Genomic DNA, 22946 nt, shown 5'->3' with positions numbered 1-22946 from the left:
TACTGCACCTGTTAACTCTAAAGAGGCAACTACAATAACAGAGAACAACATTAATTAACATCTCAAAACAACAAAATCAGTCAACAATATTTCGGTCTTAATTCCAATTTTAAAAAGGCCTAATCAGTCAACAATAACAAACATCATTCTGTCTTAAAACAAGTCCTAATCAGTTAACAACAACGAACACTAATCTTGACTCATTGTCTTTAAAAACCAAATCAACCAGCAAAAACATAAAAAACATTCACATGTCTTCAAAAACAGTCAAAATGTGTTCTTGGTCTATTTTTCTTCATTCATAGCCTTTATGATGCCAAAAAAGCAAAAGTAGTCTTCCACACAAATCTAGTCTCTAAACCCTATTATAAAAAACTTCATAAAAATCCCAAAACACTTGGCTTCTAAGGTTATGCCATCTTCTGAGCTACCTGCTTGGTTTTTCTTTTAGTTACCCTTTTTGTAGGGGACTTATGTCTTATGTTCTTGCTTGTCTACACTTGAGATCCCACTGAGTTGGATTGTGGGAAGGTTGGGATGCTGATAGGGTGGATCGTGGGGGTTGAGATCCAACCTGATTTAAGTAGGGCAGAGGTTGTGATCCACCACCAACAAAGTCACTAAGCAGAGGTTGTGAGCTCTGGACTGCTTCAGTCTGCTTGAACCAACAACATAATTAGATTGAGAAATGGTAAATGGAGTCAAATTTCAAACATAGCACATAAAACAAAACACAAGTCTAAACTTGTCCACCAGTTGAGACATTCCTCCTACCACAAGATCTAACATTGTGACCTTGTTGCCCACACTTTTTTCATTTGATTTTGATATAATTTATGGGGAGTCTACTCTGATCTTGTGATGGTGGTAGGGGCTCATTTGTCTCTCTAATCCTGGCCTTTTTGGGCCTACCAGTTTGTTTATGATATGTAGAGGGTAGAATAGCCTCTCTACCACTGCTTTGCCAAAACTCAGGGCTGGGTAGTGGGGTGATGTATGGTTGGTAAGTTCTCATGTATGTTGGCTTTTTGCAGCAAGAATGGACATAATCCATTGGGTCATCCATCCTCTTCCAAATGGCAGATATGGCATGACAACAAGGTATGCCTATTAGATCTCATCTCCTGCAAAAACAAGTGTGCTTTCTCAAATCCATAGTAAATGTCACTTAATCGAGCTAGGTTCATCACTTGATAAAGACCCTCACCAGCCAAGTATGGAAAACAGCTTCCATTCTCCACCTTATTTTTCTCAATAATTTTCTCAATTCTAGGCCCTACATCCTTCCACCCTTCTGTAGCCTCTCTTATTCTTGCCATCCTCACCATTATGTTGGTCCTAATCCTCTCCAACATAGTGAGGATTGATTTATCTCTTGCTGGCACTATAGCAGAATTAAATGCCTCACACAGGTTATAGAGCAAAATGTCACATTTGGAATTCTCTTGGAAATGAGACCTGCTCCAATGACTTGCAGGTTTATCATCAAACCACTTAGCAACTCCACCATCATCATCTTGCAGTCTCTTCATTTCTGTTTGCCACCATGGTTTTGTGGTGGCTCTTGCAGCAGCCCAAACTCTATTCTTCAATCCAAGACCTGGATGAGACAACTTAAAGTTGTTGTACAAATGCCTAACACAATGTCTGTGTTTTGCATGTGGCACAAGCTCCTTTAATGCATTCAATAATCATTTTTGCTTATCTGTAATAAACACCCATCCATGACTATTTTCAATTCCAACATCCTGCAAAAATAGTTCCAAGAACCAAGTCCAAGTTGTCTTATTTTCAATTTCCACAATGGCATAGGTTATTGGATACATGCCATTGTTGGCATCTATTCCAATAGTTGCCAATAATTGCCCAGGATGTGTACTTCCAGGGTTTGTTCTTAGGATCTCATCAGCACATTCATTCAACAAAACATATTGCTCAGTGTAGCTACCCTCAAGCTTCATCGCTGCCCTTGCCCTTGCCCTATAACACTTGATCTGTGACACATTTACACAATATTGTTTCCTAACTGTGTTATGAAATTGGGTCACATCTCACTTAGGGTTCGTGAGCTCATCAGCATATTTCTCAGCTAACCACTTAGAGGTGCAGCTGTTGTTGCTCTCTTGCCTATTACAAAACTGGTGGACATTTTTATAAGTCTTAACCACAAGTGTGTCTGTCTCATCTATCTTGGAGGCATAAATCCTCCATGGGCAGAGAGATGTGAACTTCTTATACTTTCTCTTCTTTTGTTTTCCTTTTTCAACACTCGTACTATTCTCATTGGCATTTTTCCCTTTTCCTTTATTCCTACCACTTTGCTTTTCTCTTCTCTTCACAGGTGCCTCACACCTCACCTATATCTTGTAACCCTCATTCAAGACAAACTTTACACTCTTACCATTTTTTATTGCATATTCCCTAACTGCCTCTCTAAACTCACCAGCATGTGCAAACATCAACCCCACTTTGAATTTTTGATCTTTTAAATCTATTTCTTTCCTCCACTGAGTGTATTTCAATATATTCTTCCTTTTAGGTCTCTTTTCCGCATGGAAATCCTCACCATCTGATGCGCCATATAAGCTCCTAAGTTCATCTGAGTCTTCATCCTCAGTCTCAACATCACCAAACATAAATTCTCTTGGGCTGCACTTGTTGTTCCTTTTCCTTTAACATTCTCTTGCACATTATCGTCGAATAGTATGTCATCAGAAGGTTCAACCACCTTGTCTTGTCCACCATCACTCTGCACATAATCTGAATCTACAAACTCATAATCATCATCACCATTTTCAGCAGCTTGACCCTCCACTTCCTCTGGTTCTTCATCTTGTTCATTCACTTCACCTCCCACCTCAACATCAAACAAGTTAGAATCATCATCTACAACATGTGATTTTGGTGTAGCCTCACAAGCGAGTGATGTGGTTTGGGAAAGACTTGGTTCATCTAGAAAAGCTTGTGGCGTTTGTTCAATTTCTGAAGGCTCTGGCTTATTGATGTTGGTTTCTGAAGGTTGTGGTGTTGGTTCAATCAAGCCTACTTCCTCACCATGGTCAAAAAAACAACTTTGCACATGGTTTGGAGGCAAGTGCCTACTCACCGTATCAAAACAAACACCATCATTGACCACATGAACCCACCCATGATATTCCTCACTGTCTGGGACCCTATACCAATAGACTACAAGACCCTTAATCCCAAGGGCCATAACTGTATCATCCAAATCAAATAGTGACATAAAATCCGAGGATAACCAGTTAGCCCAAACCACCTTTCCCCTCACATACATCTTCTTCTGGTCACTTAACTCTACAAATTTACCCCTATAGTGAATTTCTATGGTAAAGTTGTCTTCACCATCACCTAAATCACAAGGACAACACACCACTATTATTACATGATCACATATTTAATTATCACACTAAATAGTATATTTAAGTTACTAAGCTGCATATTCAAACCAATTTACAATACATTAAAACACTAAGCTGCATATTTAGTTGCTAAAATAGGCAGTGTATTCAAGCACTAATAAACCACTAGGCAGTACATGCATTACTTTACTAAGCTGCATATTCAAACCACTAAGCAGTCATATTTATATACAAGATACAAATACTATATTTAATACACCAAACCAACAAACGCTATATTCAATATACTCATTCAATATAGACAACAACCCAACAGAGCATCTATTCAATACACACCTGAAAATAGGACAAACCTTATATACTAAACAAACCATCAGTAGCCAGTAGCAGTACCAACATGTGAAAAAATTAATTATCAATTATATCTGAAACCACATGCAACGCACATTGAAAAAAAACCCTTTTTATGCCCTAAAATCCAATATAATATGACACCTATGTTTTGGACCGCATAAAAAGGAATAAAGCTATAAAAAATTCTTTGAAATCATCAATGTCGCCACTACATACCCATCAACGACAAAAATCACCGGGACCACGCAGAGATTTCAAACCACTTACCGTAGATGGGAGGGTCCCCAAAATGTCTAAATGGATCCTCTATTCTAGACGTGGCCATCATTCTCCTCTCCCTGTATCACACAGAAAAGTGATGGAATCGTTGACAAAAATTTCAGAAACATTCGAGATTCTCTCTGGATCTCTAGCCCTAAAGCGCAGTACAACAGTTGAGATTCTCTCTCTTTTTTCTGAGTGTTTTTTTTTTTTGTCTGCATAAAGTGATAAAAAAGCCATAAAAAGGGTTTACACCTAAAAAGATAGAAAAGCCCCTAAAATGGACGGAAGTTACTAGAGGTCTGACATTGAAATTTTTTTTAAATTAAGGTGCCACATCGAGTCAAAAATTTTATTGGGTGGTGAAGTGAAAATCGGGACAAAGTTCAGGTGGGTAAGTTGATAAAAAGCCTAAATTTAATTTAGAATTTCAAAGATTTAGTAAAAATGTTTAGAAGTAAACATATAAATATGATAGAAGCTAAACCAATATATAGCAGTTTCTTAGAAGGAACTGAGTGGAAGTTACCTAACCTTAAAATAGGAACAAATAATAAACAATCTAGCAATGCACAAATATATGAACATATAGATGGAGAAGCAGCATTTAAATTTTCAAATTATAGAAAAATAGATAATGATATAGAAAGTGAAATTGAAGAGCAAATACATATTAATATGGCCTAAGATGATATAGAACAAAATCTAGTTGAAGCAAATTTAGATTTGGGTTAGGTTCATGGACCATACCATTTTACATACCATTTTTACACCCCATTGGCAGGGCGACGACACGGTGCCGGCACGATGTTGGTGCACAAAATTCCAGCAAATATCGATTTCCAATCATCATGCCGGCACCGTGTTGACTCCAACTGACTGCAGCAAATGTCGACTGCAACTTCATGTCAGCACCGTGTCGTTGCCATGTCGAAAGAGTGTAAAAATGGTATGTAAAATGGTGTGGCTCATAAACTTGATCCTTTAGATTTTATAATGGATAAGCTAATAGATGATATAGATAATTTAGAAGAAGATGAGTACTTAGAAAAATATAAAATATATGATTTAGGATTACATAAGAAAAACGATGATGAACTAGTAGCATTAATTCTAGATTTAGGATTAGAACATATTATAGGATCTAATGAATATAATAACTTATTAGAACAAAAAATAGAATGTAACCCAGCAGAGCAAACCGGAGAAAATTCTAATGTAATTAATGGAACACACAAATTTGAAGCAATGAATGTAGAATACTCTTCTAGGTCAGAACTAATAGGAATATCTAGTACGCAAGAAATATATAGAGAATCACCAAATGAAGCAGTTAGAACAAATGAACAAATAAGAGGAAATAAAAATAGAATACCACATCTACCAAGAATTAGAGACATAAATTTAGCAGGTAATATATTAAAATATATTAAACTTAGATAATATAGATCCCCAGCAATGAGAAAAATGTAACGACCCGACCCAAATTTTTTTGGAAATTTAAAAATTTTTATTTAACTTTGTTTATTTTAATAGACTTTATAAGAAAAACGAAATTGGGAAGACCTCGGAAAATTTTTACTAAATTGCTTTGGAAATGTTTTAAGAATTTATTGGGTGTGTTCGTTGAAATTGATTTAACGTTATTTCAAAACTTATCGGCTAAAAGTGTTATATTTTTATATTGTGGAGACCCCGTATTTTTCAAAGATTTATTTTAAATATTTTGAGAATTTATTTTAAAGATTTTGGGAACTAATTTGAGAAATAAAAGGTTTTAGATTTATTTTTAATTTAAGTTTTAAATTGGGTTTGACCAAAAAGGTTGACTTTTTATTTAACCGGTTTTTGACTTCGAGTTTGTGCTTGTTGGAAAGGTCTCGAGTCCACGAGTTCGTAGACGCGAAGCGTACGTCGATCGAATCTACGATTTGAGAGTTACAGGCATTTGAAATAAAGGGCAATCTTGTAATTTGTACCAAAGGGGTTTTAAAACCCAAAATAAAACTGTTTTTACCTGATTCTTTCTCTCTCTCTCTCTCTCTCTCTCTCTCTCTCTCTCTCTCTCTCTCACACTTGCGCCGCCCCTGTCACCGGCGCGTCCGGCGGCGGCTGGGCTGGGTGTTTGGCCCACCGTACTCACCTACCTCTCCTCTATCTTCCCATGGCCTCAATTTCTCCCTTGATGCTTGAAATCTAGAACTACAAGCCAAAACTCGAATTGAACCCTCCTTCGGCGATCTGATTTTTCCAGCCAAGACACGAAACCGAACCTACTGAGCTTTGTTCCCCTCGTCATGGTGAGTCCAACCATGGTCTTCATTCGTCCATACGATACTCCACAACGGAGCAATGAGCTCGGGAAGCCAAACCCCACCGGCGGCTTCCACAGCTGATTTGAGCGCTTTCCGACGACTTTTGGTTGTCGACCCAGTTATGGAAAATGATCCTTGAGGTATGGGTAATCTTTTCCCTAAGGTTTGGTTGTCCAATTTTAAAGTTTTAGAAATTCGATTTTAAGGTTTATACATATTTCGAATTTCTCGAATTGGACTTGAATTTGAGTTGTTTTTGTGCAATTGTGTGTTTCTTTATGCAATTAGGACTATTTGAGATTAAATTGGGTAATTTTTCAAGTCGTGCCACCGCTGCCATTGCCCGTTCCGCCACTCATGGTGGTGGTGGTGGTGGTGGTGGGTTGGGTGATTTTCGATGTCAATTAGTCTTCCCGGGACTCCTCGAGACAAATTACAAAACCCCTTGACATTTTGGTGAGTGTTGGTGAGTTTATGTGAATTTCTTGTAATTTTTATGCGAAAATTGGGGTTGGGCAGCCACCATTTGTGGTGGTTGGCTGCCCGACTCAGCCGTGAACGGTCAAAATTTGTGAAATCTGAAATTTGATTGAATTGTCTGGTCTTAATAGGTACCTGGCTCAGGAATTCTATTCTCGATGCCGTTATGCTGCCGGATTTAATATTCGAATAAAGGCACCGTGAAGGACATTTCGGCATTTTTACAAGTTGCACGGTGAGTGAAACTTATCTGATTATATTATAGAGTATCGTGGGCGAATTGTTTGTTTTATGTGATTTGTTTTTGTAGGTTAGAGGAGGCAAAGTGTAGGACTGGATCATGAGAATGGATTGATGATGATACTGAGGCTAAGGGATTAATTGGGAATTATAGAGATGCTCTGAGATTAATTGCTGATTTAGATGAGAAATGTCTATTATCGAGGTTATTGATTGATGATTAGGCAATTGTTCGGCCAAAATGATCTAATTAATTTTTGAGGAAGTATTAGTATGATTTGAGGATTATTATTTATATCTTGGTATTATTATGGTTTATATTGATTATGGAGAGAATAAGAAATGTTAGTTTAATTGATTGGGAAACTGAGATTAGATGTTGAGTCTTGATGTTGGTTTGAGTGGTGTTGACCGGATTGGAAAAGTTTATGGAAAACAAAAACTTAGACCTCGTTTGATTATGAGGGCTTATCGATCATTTTATCTCTTTACTTGGAATTCGTATAATAAACTTCCCAAATTATGAAACTGGGCGTGTTTATATACTAGGTCGAATGAGCTTCACCTCTCGGCTATTCTAGTGGCAAACAAGTGAAAGATCGTGAGTATGAATCAATTCCATAAAGGATTCGGTATAGCTCGGTGTAAACTGTGAGTGGGCTTCATTTTAAAAATGTTTTATGCAATTTATGATTTATTTATTTAAAGAAATTTATTTAATTATTGCATGCTAACTTAACTGAGGGATTTAAACAAACTAGTTTAGGTTTATCCATATTGAAAAGAGGAAAATAATAATGATTTACTATTATTGTTTGGAAGCTTAAATTTATGATTAACTATCTTGGTATTTTCGATTAATGAATTATGAGATGTTTTGGAAATCTGTTGGATTGCATAATTTGAAAATCATTTGTTAAATAAATATTTTGATCTGGGTAAGGATGAGTTCAGGTATTGCATTACATGATTTTCATATGGATAGTTTCTGAAAATGATTTTTGGCATTATTTTGGAAAGTTTTATTATTGAATTTCTGTCCTTTGAAAGTGATTTGAATCGAGTAACCTTCATGTTATGAAAATGATTCATTAAGTGAATTTATCAAAGAGTATACTTCAGGTTTCGTATATGAATGAGTATCTTAGTGAGCAGTGGAGTTTTGAATAAGGAAAGCAGTTTCTAACCGTCACATTAGTACCCCCCTGACAGGTACATTTTTGCTCTGCACTCGCCTAGAGATGACTCGGCGGTGTATGACCAGCATTATATATTGATCTGCACTTGCTTAGTCTGCGATGTATGACCAGTATTATACATTGCTCTACACTTGCCTAGTCGGCGGTGTATGACCAACATTTCATATTTGCTCTGCACTTGCCTAGAGATGACTAGGCAGTGTATGACCAGCATTATTAGCTCTACGTGCACGTATGACCAGTTTTCCCCTGGGTACTAGTGGGGCGTGAGGTTTCAGTTTATGGAGTATTTTGATAAATGAATTTGCATCAGTAAATATTTTAAATGACAGTTTCAGTAACGCTTTGCGTTCTCATTTAAGTTATTTTAATAGTTTTACAACTTGAGAGTATTAATTGTTCTTCAGAGTTTAATTTACAGTTTCGAGGTGATTCAAAATGGATTTGAAAAATGATTTTAAAACTAGGGGATATTTAAAGAAAATGAGTTCAAAGTAAATGAGCAGTTTTACAAATAGTTTTCAAGGGGTTTATTTTAAAGTTTATTTTTGTCCACTCACATAAATTATTCTCACGTTTTATTTTTTTTACATTTCCCCCAGGTTTTAGAGATTGCTGAGGTCGGACCGCACCATGTCGAGGCATCAGTTTTTTCTATCATTTGTCCGTCAATATTGTTGGCACAATGTTTTTGTCTTATTTGTTTTTATGTATATTAATGTTGTAAAAATCCTATTTAGTTATTTTCTGTTTAAATTCAGATACAAATTTTGGATTACAGTGGAGATTAGCGGGCCTAACACCCAGTTGATGTTGGACTCCACAAGATCACTCCGGGTTTTAGCGTGGAATCTGGGGACGGTCCTGTCAAAAAAGCTATGGAATTATGGGAAAAATGATGTGTACATGCATCTATCATGTTAGATTTTAGTTCACAAAAAGAAATGTTAGATTATTTTGAGCATACATTGATGGAATGGTTTATGGTAAAGCATTACACGCTTTTAATATAACAAATTTTATATATCTTTAATAAAAGCAGAATTTTTATATCAAAATAGGTTAGACACTAAAAACAAACAAAAACGTATTAAAGCAATGCTACGTGCCAAGTTGTTGGGCTGAATTAGTCAGTTGCTTAGTTTCTAATAAATAAGGAAGTTCCCTTTTAAATTCTGTTTGTTGCTATCTAGTAGGAGGAATAGACTGAGTGGTTGTTTATCCTTTCTAATTCTTTCTGTTACTGCCCCTGTTTTTATGGGATCAATTGTAAGTTGTAGCACACTTATATAAGGTGTTGAAGTTATGAATAAAGGCACGACTTATCAAACTTATGTTCAACTTCTTGAGTTGTTCAGAGGCAGCAGTTCCTCAATAGACTGTATTCCTTAATTTCTTTTTTCAATATAGGTTCTAGCAAGCCCAAGGCAGGTGTGGCTCAGTACATACCAAGCAATTAGAAACTTAGAACAATTACAAATTTGTGATTTACAATATATAGGTGATTATACGACATATTCTTTAAATATTTAGCTAGAACAAGTGGAATAGATTATTTAAATTTGTTAGATACTTATATTACAAAAATTAAAGGACCTATAAGAGAAAGCATATGGACAAAATGACATAAACACCCTAAAAGAGCAAAACCATTAATAGGACCAAGAGTTCAGTATGTATATGATAAAATTAGGCAAGAATGTAGTCAAATTAAGGCAAAAAGACAAATTAGGAAGCAATTTTACTCATACTATAAAAACATATATGGCAAAAAGACGTTTTTTGTCCCTGTACTATGGTCATGTCGCGTTTTGGTCAGCGTACTTTCGATTTACATTTTTTAAGGACCGTGTTTTAGTTAATGTCGCAATTAGACCCATTCCGTCAAGATTGTCTACTTGATGACGGAAAATGCTGATGTGGCATCACTACCTAGCTTGTGACTGTCATATGGGCTTGGCCTCCCACCTGGCCCAATCACATTTCGACACATGTCACTTTTAATTGTTTAATTTTTTTATTTTTCAAATTTAAAAGATATTTAAAAAATCATATTAATTACAAAAAAAATTTAATTACAAAAACCCACCTCCCCTTTCGATCCCAGCCCGTTTGTCTCTCGATCCTAACTCTGCAACTCATCACTTATCTCTCGGTTTTTCCCTGTGCAGCACCAAGCCATCAACCCGAGACCACCTTCCCTCTTAGTCTCTCTTCCATCTTCCTCTCTCTGTTTTCGGGTTGCCCAGATGAAGCTCATCTTCTCTCCTCTTGGTGTCTTCCTCTGCCTAGAAAATCCAAAATTTATCCCAAGTCAATGGCAAAGGATGAAGAGGATGAAGATTGAACGGCGTTTTGATTTCCTGCATGAATTGGTTCAATCTAACTATACATAAATGAAGAGCATGATAAAAGGATGAAGATTGATACCTCACTCGACAGAAATAACCGTCAAATCGGCCGAAAAACTACCGGAGAAGCCAATGGCTTCTCAGTATCGCATTGTCGTCGTGCGAACTCCAATGGATGATCAAAGGCCATGGATGAACTCACTGTGGTGAGGGGAAGAAGACACAGTGGGTCAGGTCCCGCGATGCAGAAGAAATCCGCAAGAAATGCCGCAAAAAAATAATAAATGACATGTGTCAAAATGTGATTAGGTCAGGTGGGAGGCCATAGTACGTTGACCAAAACGCCACAAGGCCATAGTATAGGGACCAAAAACGTTTTTCTGCCAACATAGATTTACCAAAGCAATATGGTTGTCACAAAGGGAAGAAATCCTAGGCCATGGATGAACATTTATTCCATTAAGCAATTAGTACACAACCAATATCTCTTATTTACCCTTGGATTATTGGGTGGCTGTTGGGCTTGGGAAATGTGTGATTCAACTGTTGGTTAGGCTTGGGCTTGGGCTTGGGTTTGGGATTGGACATGTGATTGTTGATGTTGACCTTCGACTTGCATAGTTGCACACAAGACCAGATGGTACAGTTTGAAGACCACATTAATATTAGAAAAAAAAAACTGCATGCAATTTAACAAACAACAACAAACTTGGTTGCTTGAGCTCCAAATCTCTCTTCTACATGTCTTGGTGTTATGATTCTCTCCTCCACACTTACTGCATCTTATGGAAACCCACAACCTTCTCAACTTGAGTGGTGGTGCTGGAGCCATTGTATTTGCATATATTTGGATTTTCAAGAATAGGATGTGTGGTTGAGACTTCACCTGGTCCTTTTGTTCTTACCTTTTTTGTCCTCCCAGGTTGTTTCTTGAATGGTGGAGGCTCAAGTTTGTCCTTGTCAATGATTGCCCAAAGATCCATACTAAGCATGGGTCTTATCATAGGATCATAGGCATCTAGGTAAGACTTTTTGCTATAACACTCATGGACATAATCAATAGGGTTTTCCTCTCGGTCCCAAATGCAAGCAATTGCATAGAAGCAAGGAATCCCACTAAGATCCCACCTCCTTCTCTTGCCTAAGATCAACACACATCCTTGTCCCACCAGGTGCTTCAACCTCAAATTGCTTATCTCCAGCAATTTGAACACTCTGCATTCAACTGTCAGCTTTTCTCTTCTCCATGATCTTCAAGATTCTTGGACCAACATCAGTCTTCCAACTTCTACAAAATGCTCGTATGTTGGCTATCCTAAGCATGAGATAATGTCTACTTCCCTCAAGCAAATCCAGTATTGGCATGTCCTTTGTATCAAGTATAGCATTGTTAAAACTTTCACATAGAGTATTTAATATAAATCACACCTTGTCACAGTCCCAAAGTGTGATCTACTCCACTGTGTTGCAGGTTTAGCATTCAGCCATCCCCAAGCTTTGTCATTGGGTCAATCTCCTCGTTAAATACATCATCATCACTCTCATCCCCTGAGAACTCATAGTCACTATCTACTAGGGCTGCCCATCGGTCGGTTCGGATCGGTATTGAGGCTTACCAAACCAAAACAAAAAAATTCGGTATTTTTCGATTTCGGTATTTTTTTGGTTTCGGTATTTTTTGGTTCGGTAATTTTTGGTAAATTTCAGTTTTCGGTTCGATTTCGGTAATTTTGGTATCGGATATTTTTGGTTCATTTTTTATTTACTTCGGTATATCTTCGGTTCATTTTCGATTTACTTCGAAATATCTTCGGTTTATTTTTAGTTTAATTATAATAATACTAATTATTATATACTAATATAAATTAAAATTTAATCAAATATGATACATAAAATATAATGTTTGATGAATATATATTTGCACGAGTAATATTGGTAGTTTAGTATAGTACTAGTATTTTACCCTAATAATAATATATATTATATAATTAGTTTAATAATATGTATTAGTACATATCCTATTAATTTAGTATGTATATATACCGATAAATATGAGTGTATATATATATATATATATATGCATTATTTACCTAAAGATGAGATTTTTATTTTTCTAAAAATAATAACATTTACTTTATTAAAGAATGACTCTATTTCTTAACTCACACTTTTAATAATATTAATATGATAACATTATACAATTATATTTTTTTATAGTTGTTTAAGGTATTAGTAGTTTAATATTTATTGTACCACTAACATAATAGTATTATATAAGCATATATAACTAAATTTCGGTAATTGTTTCAGTTTTTTCGGTATATATTTTGGTTTTTTCGGTAATAATCGATTCGGTTTCTTTCGGTAATAATTTTCGGTAATCGGTCGGTTTACCAACTTTTTTCGGTTTTTACCAAAACCAAACCAACTTTTTTCGGATATTTTCGGTTTCCGATTTCCGATTTTCGAATTGTGAAAATCGGTATATCAAACAAAAAAAATTCGGTTGGTAGTCGGTCGGTTCGGTAAAAACCAAACCAAAGGGCAGCCCTACTATCTACATACTCACTGTCTTCATCACCATCATCAGCATCCACATCATGTTGCTGCTCATGCTCTGTCCTATTTATTTCATTCACTGAACCAATACCTTGTTCATTATGTTCCTCATGCTCTGGCCCATCCTTTTTGCCACTCACTGCACAATTACCTTATTCATTAACAGAAGCCTGTGTTAGAAGGTTGAATGTATCAACATCATCTATACCTAACTTATACTCTGCACCATGTAGGCTGGGCCACACAGTAGCAAACTGGCTAGCATCAATATCATTCATTGATGTAATTAGCCCTTCGTAATAGACAATAGCAACCCTGGATGCTGGTACCCTTGCAATCATCGTAAGCACTTGATTGTCAGACCCAATATATAGAAATCCAGATGGCCCATTAATATTTGGATTCTTGTAGTACACTTTCCATTTATTGGGCTCGATCTTTTCCCTATTCACCTCATAGCCTAACTCTTCACCAACCTTCATAAGGTCCAATAAGGAAAAGAAGTCTGCTGAAAGGTAGTCTAGCTAGCAAACAGAACCCACCTTATATCCATCACCAATAACCTCACCCCCATAGTAGATTTCTAATGTCAGCCCATTAGGATTACCTGCAAATATGTCAAATATCTTATAAGAAGTTCATCACTCATCAATAATGAATTTCTAATCTCCTAAATTGAAAACAGAACCAGCCCAAAATAAAGATTTAGACTTGATTGAAGTTGCAACCTAATGTAAACTAGTACATGAGTTTGATTGTACAGGGATTTAGTAGCTTCAAGGCCCATCGAGTAAAGTTTGATAAAATCATTGGTTAAGCTTGAGGAAAATCATTGCATTTGAAATGCAACGTGTAGTTTTAAAATGAAATATCTTCTTTTATTGGCATATTATTAAGAACCCTTTTGATTGAAAATTAATGCAAGAACAATTGCTTGATTTGGAGGATATGAAACTTTTATTAATTTAGTGTTAGACTTTAATTATATGGTTCTAATCTCGAATCATTTTAAAGCAGGCAATGGTTGTATTGTCCACATGCCATCAAAAGAACCAAGTGATGAAATGATGAGTTATATTTGATGGTGAAATATTAAAGTCCTTTTGGGTCCACATAAAGAAAATGTAAACAACAATGAATAAGTAACTAAATCCTATGTTGTGGACCAAAGACCTTGATGAATAAATTCAACACTCAAACTGCTAATTGGCATACTTAAACATTTGATGAATAAATTCAACACTCAAATAAAAAACTATAAAATTCTTACATAGTCAAATATCTTATAAGCAGTTCATCACCCATCAATAATTAATTTCTAATCTTCTAAATTGAAAAAAAAAAAATAATAAATAAATCACTACAACAAAACTATCAATAAATATTGCCTATTTTATATCAGATGTCAAATCGACTGATATTGTAAAAATAATAATATTAGTTAATTTTTTTTTTCTGATTTCTGAACTATATTAGAAATCACTAGGTTTTTTTCACCTGATATATAATGTTTTCCCTTTTCCTAGAATTTTGTAAAGACATCAGTATAAACTATCAATTGATATCATAAATTGACATTTTTCCCCTATTGTCCTACCACCCAAATACACCTGATATCTAATGTTTTAGCTTTTCTTTATGTTTTGTAAACATATCGGTCTAACATGTCAACTGATATCTTAACTATATAACTACATGTAGTCTATTAGTAAACAACTAATTAAACATATATAATCAATTATAAAGCATATCAAGTTATCAACCCCCAACCAACAAAAAAGAATCAATTATATAACATATAACATATATAAGTATATAACCCTAACCCATTTGTGACACCCCAAACCCCCGGGCTGGAAGATTCTAGTGCGTTACAGTGCCACACTGACCATTCAGCCTTAGATGGAACTACCAAGCTTAGCAACTCGCATCTAGAAGCAAACAATCAATGTAAGGCTGAGTTTAAAAACAAAATACTGGGTTGGATCAGAATGCAAACTACGTAGCGGAATAAATGAATAAAATACTTTGATTAAAAACCAACCCCCAAGATTACATAAATAAATAGTAATCTTGTACAACTATTTCAAATATTAATGAGCTGAAGTAAATACAAAACTCTTTACAAATAAAAGAGAAAAACCACTTCTAAATTACCAATTGCCACATCTTCTCCACGCTGCTTCCTCGGTCTTACTAATCCTGCAAAATCAACCGCTGCACTGTTGAATGGTGCATCGGGTTAAAGAACAAAATCGGTAAGCTTTCGCAAGCTCGTATGGGTAAAACGACTCACACCCACCACCAAAAACAAAATGTGACTACAAGTCACACACAAATAGGCATTTCCAAGTTTTCCTATACCAAATGTGGTACCAAAACTTACCACCAACTCAACTAGCGTAAGAACTAAGCCGATAACAAGCATCTCCAACCATCATGCTTACTAAAGCGTTCATGTTCTTAACAAAGCACTAACCACCAAATTATCACAATGGCCGATCCAAATTGGCCAATCACCAACATCAACAATCTCATGACCAATCTAACGTAAAAATGAACTGGTAGAGAGAGTGACCATCTCTGATTGTAAACCTGGCCACTTAATACACATACCTCATGCACATTTGTACGATCTGGCAACAACCACGTACAATGGCCCACATTAATGTCTGAGCTACCTGCCACATCATACAATCACACTGGTATCTCAACCTACCCAATTCACTTATTACTCTCAGGTCGTGTTCAACAACAATATCTTGACCAACCGGTACATTAATCTCAAATCCGGTTAACATGGTCATCCCAAGATATTCTCAAATCACAATTAGCCTATTTGGCCCAACAATCTATCATCGAATCACAAGATAATCCAATAACATCAATAAATCAATCTGGAAAATTAAATGCCTAATCAGAACTATTAACCTCAATAGTTCATATTATAAAAACTAATTAATCATATAGGTTCAAAATCATCCTCGAATCACAAACATGATTCTTATCCTAGAATTAAACCAAATTCTAGCACACAAGCAATTAATTGAAAAAGACACAGTTAAATACTACAAAATAAACAACAAGACCAAAATAAGGGATAACCCACAAAATAAATACACAGTGCCACCCACCTGGATTTCGTGCATCCTAAACCACCACGAGTACCTCACCACCTCCGTGGGCGAAGAGAAAACCAAAAGCCAACTCTCAGCTAAGGAGGGAGAACAAAGAGAAACATAGAGGAAGAGAGCTGGGGATGAGAGAATGAAGCAAAAGAGAAAAACTGGGCGGTAATATATTGCAATACCGTCGAGCCCTCGCCGGCTTGCCGAGCGCTAGGCAAGGCACTCCGATCGCTCGGTGCCTTCACCGAGCCCTCGGTGGTGCTTTTCACAAAGTTCCACCGAGTTCTCCCTTCTTCACGTGGCTTCATCCCTTGCCACCAGTTGCTGCCATTTGTCAGCATCCTGGCCATTTGATCAAAATAGATCAATGACCAATATCTTCCCATTCAACAAATTTAAAAAATTAACCAAAAATACTCCGGAACTCAGAAAAATACTACGTACTCGTAAAAACAAATACAAACTTCCTATTGGTTCACAAACAACTTTTGATCTCCAAACTTTTGAAAATCAAACACCAAAATTTTTCAGGGCCTCACACCATTACCCTAAACTCTATTAAATACCCTATACACTATATCCTAAACTCTATTAATTACTCTATAATATATGTTATATATATACCTAATCCTTATGTTTTTTGTTTTAAATTTATTTGGCCAAACCCCAATCCTAATGGTTTTTTTTTTTTTTAATTTGATTTGGCCAAACCCAAAGGGCCCAAACCAGTCACAAATTGGCCCAACCCCAAATTAGTCAATTACCCCAAACCTTGGCAAAACTCCCAGACCCCTCACTCTCGATCTACCTCACTCACAAAGGCAAAAACCTAAAACAGAAACACTCACGCTCTTGCGCTGCCCTCTCTCTGTCTCCCTCAGTCGCCTCTCTCGTCGTCGACTCTCAGCCTCCATCGATTACTAAAATCAACCCAGACCCTCACTCTCGACCTACTTCACCCAAAAATCGCACTCTCTCAGACTCTCACTCTCTCTTCTCCCAGAAAGCCAGAAAGCCAGAGGTCCACCGTCATCTCGCCCCTCTGTCTCGCCGTCATCTCGCCCTCCTCAGTCCAGAGGTCCTCTGTTGCTGCCACCTCGCCGCTTTGAACCTGTCGACTTGCTGCCATCTCGCCCCTTTGTTCTGCAGACATTAAGTGCCTTTATCCTAGAACCTACTTGGCATCAACTATTATGAACTTCTACATCCAGTAGACATTAAGTGCCAACAGGCAGCCGCTGCAAACCACCAGTCCACCCCATCTGAATTCAGAATTCTGAAGACCCAAGTATACAAGTTCGGCACTTTGGCTTTGATGCCTAAGAGAAAATAATTAAATATGATTTTTATAGGGTTTATAGTAATCCCTATTTATGATCACTTGAGTCACTTTCACATATATGCATGCAAGGCACCAAATTATGTTATTTTAATACTTTACTCCGGAGTCCGGACTAAAATTTTGACATTTTACCCTCCAAACTTCCATTAAACACTTTATTCCAAAACTATTTAAAAATCAAATTTTTTGTTTGTTTTGCACACATGGACTAATATTTGTTTGGCTCCACGTGGTCTTCGTATGGGCTATTCTCTCCGATTCCAATTCCAATTCGAAGTAAAAGTTCCTTATTATTCCGTCAGATTTTATTTGCAAAAGTTGTTTCCTTTTCGTGTTTTGCTTTGTGTCCTTCCCTTCCCTTTAAAGGTTGGAACTTGGAACTCATTGCTCGTTACTTTTGTGTTTTGTTAGTTGTTAGTGATTTGTTTGTTAGTTTTTTCTCAGTCAGTCTCTTGTTGCTTTGACTGAATTTGCGGGTTGAGTTTGTGATTTTCTCTCTCTCTCTCTAAAGTGAGTGTTTCTGTCCTATGTAAAATCCGAAATCAAGTCTCAGAAGTGAATTTTCATTATTTGTTTTATGTGTTACCTAACCAATCGAATTAGGTTTCCAATTGTTGCATCACTTGCCCATATGTTACAAACTTGCAATTGACCTTGAATTTAATTTCATTCTCTGCTTGATTGCAGCTTCTTTTTAGGTGGGTCAAGATTCAACCTTACAAGTGAAGTGAAGGTAATGGATCAAAGTGGAATATTAGCTACGGTATGGTTTTTATTTGCTTATCTGTACTGTAAGGTTCAAAGAGATACCCAAACATACTTCCAGCCCAGTGCTGCCCATTCTAAAAATTTCATACACCAAAAATTCTAAAAATTTAATTTAAGAACCTTTGTGAGATTCAGGTAATAGTTCAGGGACTATTGCTCCAATGCATTAAGAAAACACACACACACACATACACACAAATTGATTGAAAAATTTTGCTTGGTCATACATTTTGTATACACATCTAGTAATCTGCTTGGCAGTGCCAGTATTTGATCAAGAGTAATATATACTGGGTTGTTCTTATGTTTTCAGGCTGAGGGCGAGAGTATGGACTGGATTAATGAGTTGCCAAATGGCATTCTCTCATCCATAATTTCATTGTTAACCATAAAAGATGCAGTGGATACTAGCATGATTGCATGTCGGTGGAGAAACCTTTGGTGTCATCCAATACTGACAAGGCCCAATCTTGAATTTGACATTCCAAACATTTTTGGGAGCAGATATGTCGGACCCAAGTTATCTCCTTTTTATGCAGCCATTCATCCTGAGTTGGAAAGAGAATTTAAAAGACAAGACTTTGTAAGCCGTGTGAATAATTTTTTGCAGCTCCACCATGGTAAGAAGGTGGACTCTTTCAAAGTTGCTTTCTTTCTTAATGGAGAAAATACTGCAATTCTGGACGAATGGATTCGTTTTGCAATTACAAAGGGAGTTGAAGTGCTTGATCTTCAGTTATTTGACTGTTTGACCCAAAAAATAAGAAATGTCTATGCTTTCCCTTACTGGTTACTTTCAGAATTGAATGCATCAACTCTAAGGCATTTGTCATTGAGTATGTGTGTCCTAAGACCTCCTCCTGATTTTGACAAATTCAATCAGCTAAAAACTCTTTGTCTACATAGGGTTATCCTTGATGGAAATTTTATGGCACATCTGTTCTCTGTCTGTCTGTTCCTTGAAAGCTTGACCTTAAATCAATGTACAGGGGGGTCAGATCTGATTGTTGCTGGTCCATTACTTCGTTTAAATGATTTGAAAGTGATCCTCTGTTCTGAAATAGAAAAAATTGAGATTTATGCCGTAAATCTTGTCTCCTTAGAGTACTTAGGAAGTGGTACGACTATTTCATTGATTAAAACTCCACAGTTAGCAATAATTTATTTTAACGAGATTCATACAGAAGCATTCGCTTATGCACTAACCCAATTTGCAGCGTCTCCTGTGCTTGGGACTCTTCATCTGTACATTTATCGTGCTTTGGTGAGTGAAGATTTATTTCTAATGCATTGCAATTAATGCTTGCATAATTGTTAATCTTCGGATATTAATTTTTATGTGCAGCTTATACCCCAAAGAGTACCAGCATTTAGAAACCTCAAAAAACTGGAGTTGACTACCAAGACATTTAAATCACACGGGAATGACGCTGATCTCGTGTGGGTTCTGAATCTTCTTAAGTGTACCCCTCTTTTGGAAGAACTTTTAATAACGGTTAGTAATAAACAGCTTGCTTGCTGTTATTCCTAGTCTATATCTCATTCAACCAATGTGAATGTGCGGATAAATCAATTATTATAACATGCATTTTATACATCCAACAATATAACTAGACAAGATCTCTTTGATGATGTTATTGTAGGTATGTGGACTAGGGTTCCATGAGAATCAACGAGAGATAAGGAATCTTTCTGGATTCGCACTAGATCATTTGAAAAGAGTTAAGATTCAGGGATTCCAAAGTCATTCGTTTGAGATAGAATTTGCTATTTGTATTTTGAAAAATGCAACAAAGCTCGAGACAATGGTAATTGACCCGTTTGGAAAAATCTACATGTATGGAGAGTGGGACGAGGTCATCAGCATAAATGGTTCAAATCCATATTGGGAAGAAAAATGTAGGGCTTTTGTCCAAGAAAAACTAGAGGAAGTACCAACTGATGCTCGAGTTATAATTCTATAATGGTCGTAGTTCGAGAAATGCCAATTTAATTAGGCCAATAGCTTTGATGTCTATCTATGATGTAACGATAAATTACAAATGCAACCATATAAGTAGGCCAATTGCTTTGTCTTTCATTTTTTATATTGCTTTGCTGGTCCCTTGGTAGCCTTTTGCCTTTGTGTAATATCACTATCCACCAGGTCTCAAGTATGTCTGTTGTAGCCATATAAATATATGTTTAATTTTTTCATTTCTCTTTGTTTGATATACTTGGGGTTTTAATTGATTATTGGAAGGTGGTTGGATATTTTCTGATTGACCAAAGATGTTTTTCATTTGAAGGAATTCAAAAAGTGGTTTGTCTCCCTCTCTCTTGTCGTCCTTCGCTTGTTGGATAATGAAGGTATTCTCTTTGATATAAGGATAATGAAGCGATTCTTTGAACCAAGCCATTGGGGCTAGTTGTTTGGACCCCTAAAATTGGCATGCCACGTGGTATTGATCAAAGTAATTAGAAAGGATGTATAGGCCTGGGAAAGCAAAAGAGCAAATTACACGCAGGTATTTTAGGTTTACACAATTTTTCAAGTTAGTACTCTAATAAAAAAAGTTGCATAGACGTACCTCTGTCAAGTTTTTCATCTTGGAGGCTGTTAATCGCTTAAGTGGCATACTGACATGGCTTTAAAAAAAGGCCACATACACAAAAAAATAATAAAAAATTCAATAAATCTTAAAAAATAAAATAATTGAAAAAAGAAGAAAAGCAATTAGACAAAAAAAAAAAAAAAGAAGCCCAGACCCCCCTGACGCTCCAGCCATCTCTTGCTCCCGACACTAATCGTCATCTTCTCCACACAGCAAATGAAAGAAGAAAGAAATGAAGATGAGAAGCCCACAGCAACCGGCCCAGCCCAGTGGGAGGCGAAGAATCACTTGCCAAACAGCAGTCACGCACCACACAGCAGCAAGCGTTCAAATTGTTTTGATTAATCATCCTCTCCTGAGTCTCCTCCAACCATGCAGTGACACGTGGTGCACCCAAACGGCTTCCTTTCCGCCAGCTGTCTCTCTCCCTCTCCAGGTGCGACACGTGGCAGAATTAATTATATACATGACTAATTATATTTTTTGGATATTATACACATCACTATTAATTTACTATTATATTAAAATTATTTTTATTGAAATACCATTTTACCCATTCCAAATGCAATAACTAAATTCACACTTATCTAAAGATTTTATATTACCAATTTATTTTCTCATCTAACCATTTAGTAACAATTGAACTGTTCCTCTACAACTTTGACTGTTTTGAGTGTTCGATCTAACATTGAATCTTCTCTCATAGACGTCAACAACACTTGCTTCTTCTTCTTCAAGGGTTCAATGCCTTATTCTTCTCACTAATCTCTTGGATCAGATTTATCTCAATCTGTTGATGTTGAAATTGCTATATCTCACTCAAAGATGCATGAGGAGGATGATTCTAAGCCTGAGGATGATCTCCTAGCTGATTCTCTAAACCGCCACCAGGTTTTCACTTTAACCTAGCTTATCAGTAGAGTAAGTTTTCTATTTGTTGACCTCATATTTGATCAAAGTGCAGGAACCACAAGTTGAGGAGGAAAAGTCTAAGTCTGAGGATGATCTCCCAGCTGATTCTTCTGCCAAACCGAAGCTAAGAAAAGGGGATGTCGAAGAAGATGCTTTTTTACAACAGGCTCTTCAAATTTCCTTGAATGAAGACGAAGCAAAGATGTTTTTGAAGAATTATAATACTCCAAAATTCACCCGCTGTGGGTACAACGAATTACATGACATAATTTCTAAAGAGGAGCACCAGCTTTGTGTTTTCGTTTAAAATTCCTACTTTTACACCATGTGTATGGTTAGTTATTGATGGTATAATATTATATTTATAGGTTCTCAACTTCTTGGAAAAAATTCTACATAACTCATTCTATTCATTCCATTTGCAGATTGAGGATAAGCTTTCTGTTTTGGCGACAGAGATGGATAAACCTGATTTGGTGTGGGAAGAGCTAGATCAGGTAAAGTTTTTCTTGATTTGTCAAAGGATAGATAATACCTGAACTTCTCTTTCATTTCATTTTTTTACCATTTGCTTTTTCTCTTTCCAGAGAAAGAAGATCTTGAGGCTGGAGATTGGGGATGGTTTTATCTATGTAGTCTCCCTTTCACTGAGCAGCAACCTTTTTTAGTTTCTCGCAGGGAGCATAAGGACAAAAAATGGGAGACTGGCATGGGAAAAAGGAAACTTCCAATTTGATTTTCCACGTAAAGATACTTTAGCCAGTGTAATTGACTGGTTATGGTCCTTCTTAAAGATACTTTTTCCACGTAAAGATACTTTTTCCACGTAAAGATACTTTAGCCAGGTTATGGTCCTTCTTAGCATAGTCAATTACACTGGCTAAAGTATCTTTACGTGGAAAATCAAATTGGAAGTTTCATTTTTCCCATGCCAGTCTCCCATTTTTGGTCCTTATGCTCCCATGCGAGAAACTAAAAAAGGTTGCTGCTCAGTGAAAGGGAGACTACATAGATAAAACCATCCCCAATCTCCAGCCTCAAGATCTTCTTTCTCTGGAAAGAG

General features: G+C 36.4%; 1 protein-coding gene across 3 annotated transcripts; it reads left to right on the top strand.

Moving 5' to 3' along the window:
- The first annotated feature begins 17059 nt into the window (after positions 1–17059).
- On the top strand, positions 17060–20461 carry LOC147283626 (F-box/FBD/LRR-repeat protein At1g13570-like). 3 transcript variants are annotated; one of them, XM_086243325.1, is made up of 5 exons: positions 17060–17555; positions 18297–18342; positions 18691–19641; positions 19723–19872; positions 20021–20461. In XM_086243325.1, exons 3-5 carry the CDS (start codon positions 18706–18708, stop codon positions 20339–20341), a joined length of 1407 nt encoding a protein of 468 aa, XP_086099451.1. In that variant the 5' UTR covers positions 17060–17555; positions 18297–18342; positions 18691–18705; the 3' UTR covers positions 20342–20461. The 3 variants fall into 3 exon arrangements, with proteins under 3 accessions (XP_086099451.1, XP_086099452.1, XP_086099450.1); XM_086243326.1 differs by having other exon boundaries at positions 17060–17563; XM_086243324.1 differs by having other exon boundaries at positions 17060–17563; positions 18297–18372.
- Positions 20462–22946: the final 2485 nt, after the last annotated feature.

The sequence above is a fragment of the Dryas octopetala genome, chromosome 5 (assembly GCF_963921425.1).
Source record: "Dryas octopetala chromosome 5, drDryOcto1.1, whole genome shotgun sequence".
NCBI classification, from domain to species: Eukaryota; Viridiplantae; Streptophyta; class Magnoliopsida; order Rosales; family Rosaceae; genus Dryas; species Dryas octopetala.
The sequence above is the reverse complement of the archived record's forward strand: the minus strand, read 5'-3'. Positions and strand labels throughout refer to the sequence as shown.

Bases quoted from the DNA above. Each gene is read 5' to 3' on its own strand.
- LOC147283626 (XM_086243324.1), top strand. From the start codon at position 18,346: ATGGATCAAAGTGGAATATTAGCTACG. The intron at 18,373-18,690 runs GTATGGTTTTTA...TTATGTTTTCAG, and splicing joins AAAGTGGAATATTAGCTACG to GCTGAGGGCGAGAGTATGGA. The intron at 19,873-20,020 runs GTTAGTAATAAA...ATGTTATTGTAG, and splicing joins TGGAAGAACTTTTAATAACG to GTATGTGGACTAGGGTTCCA.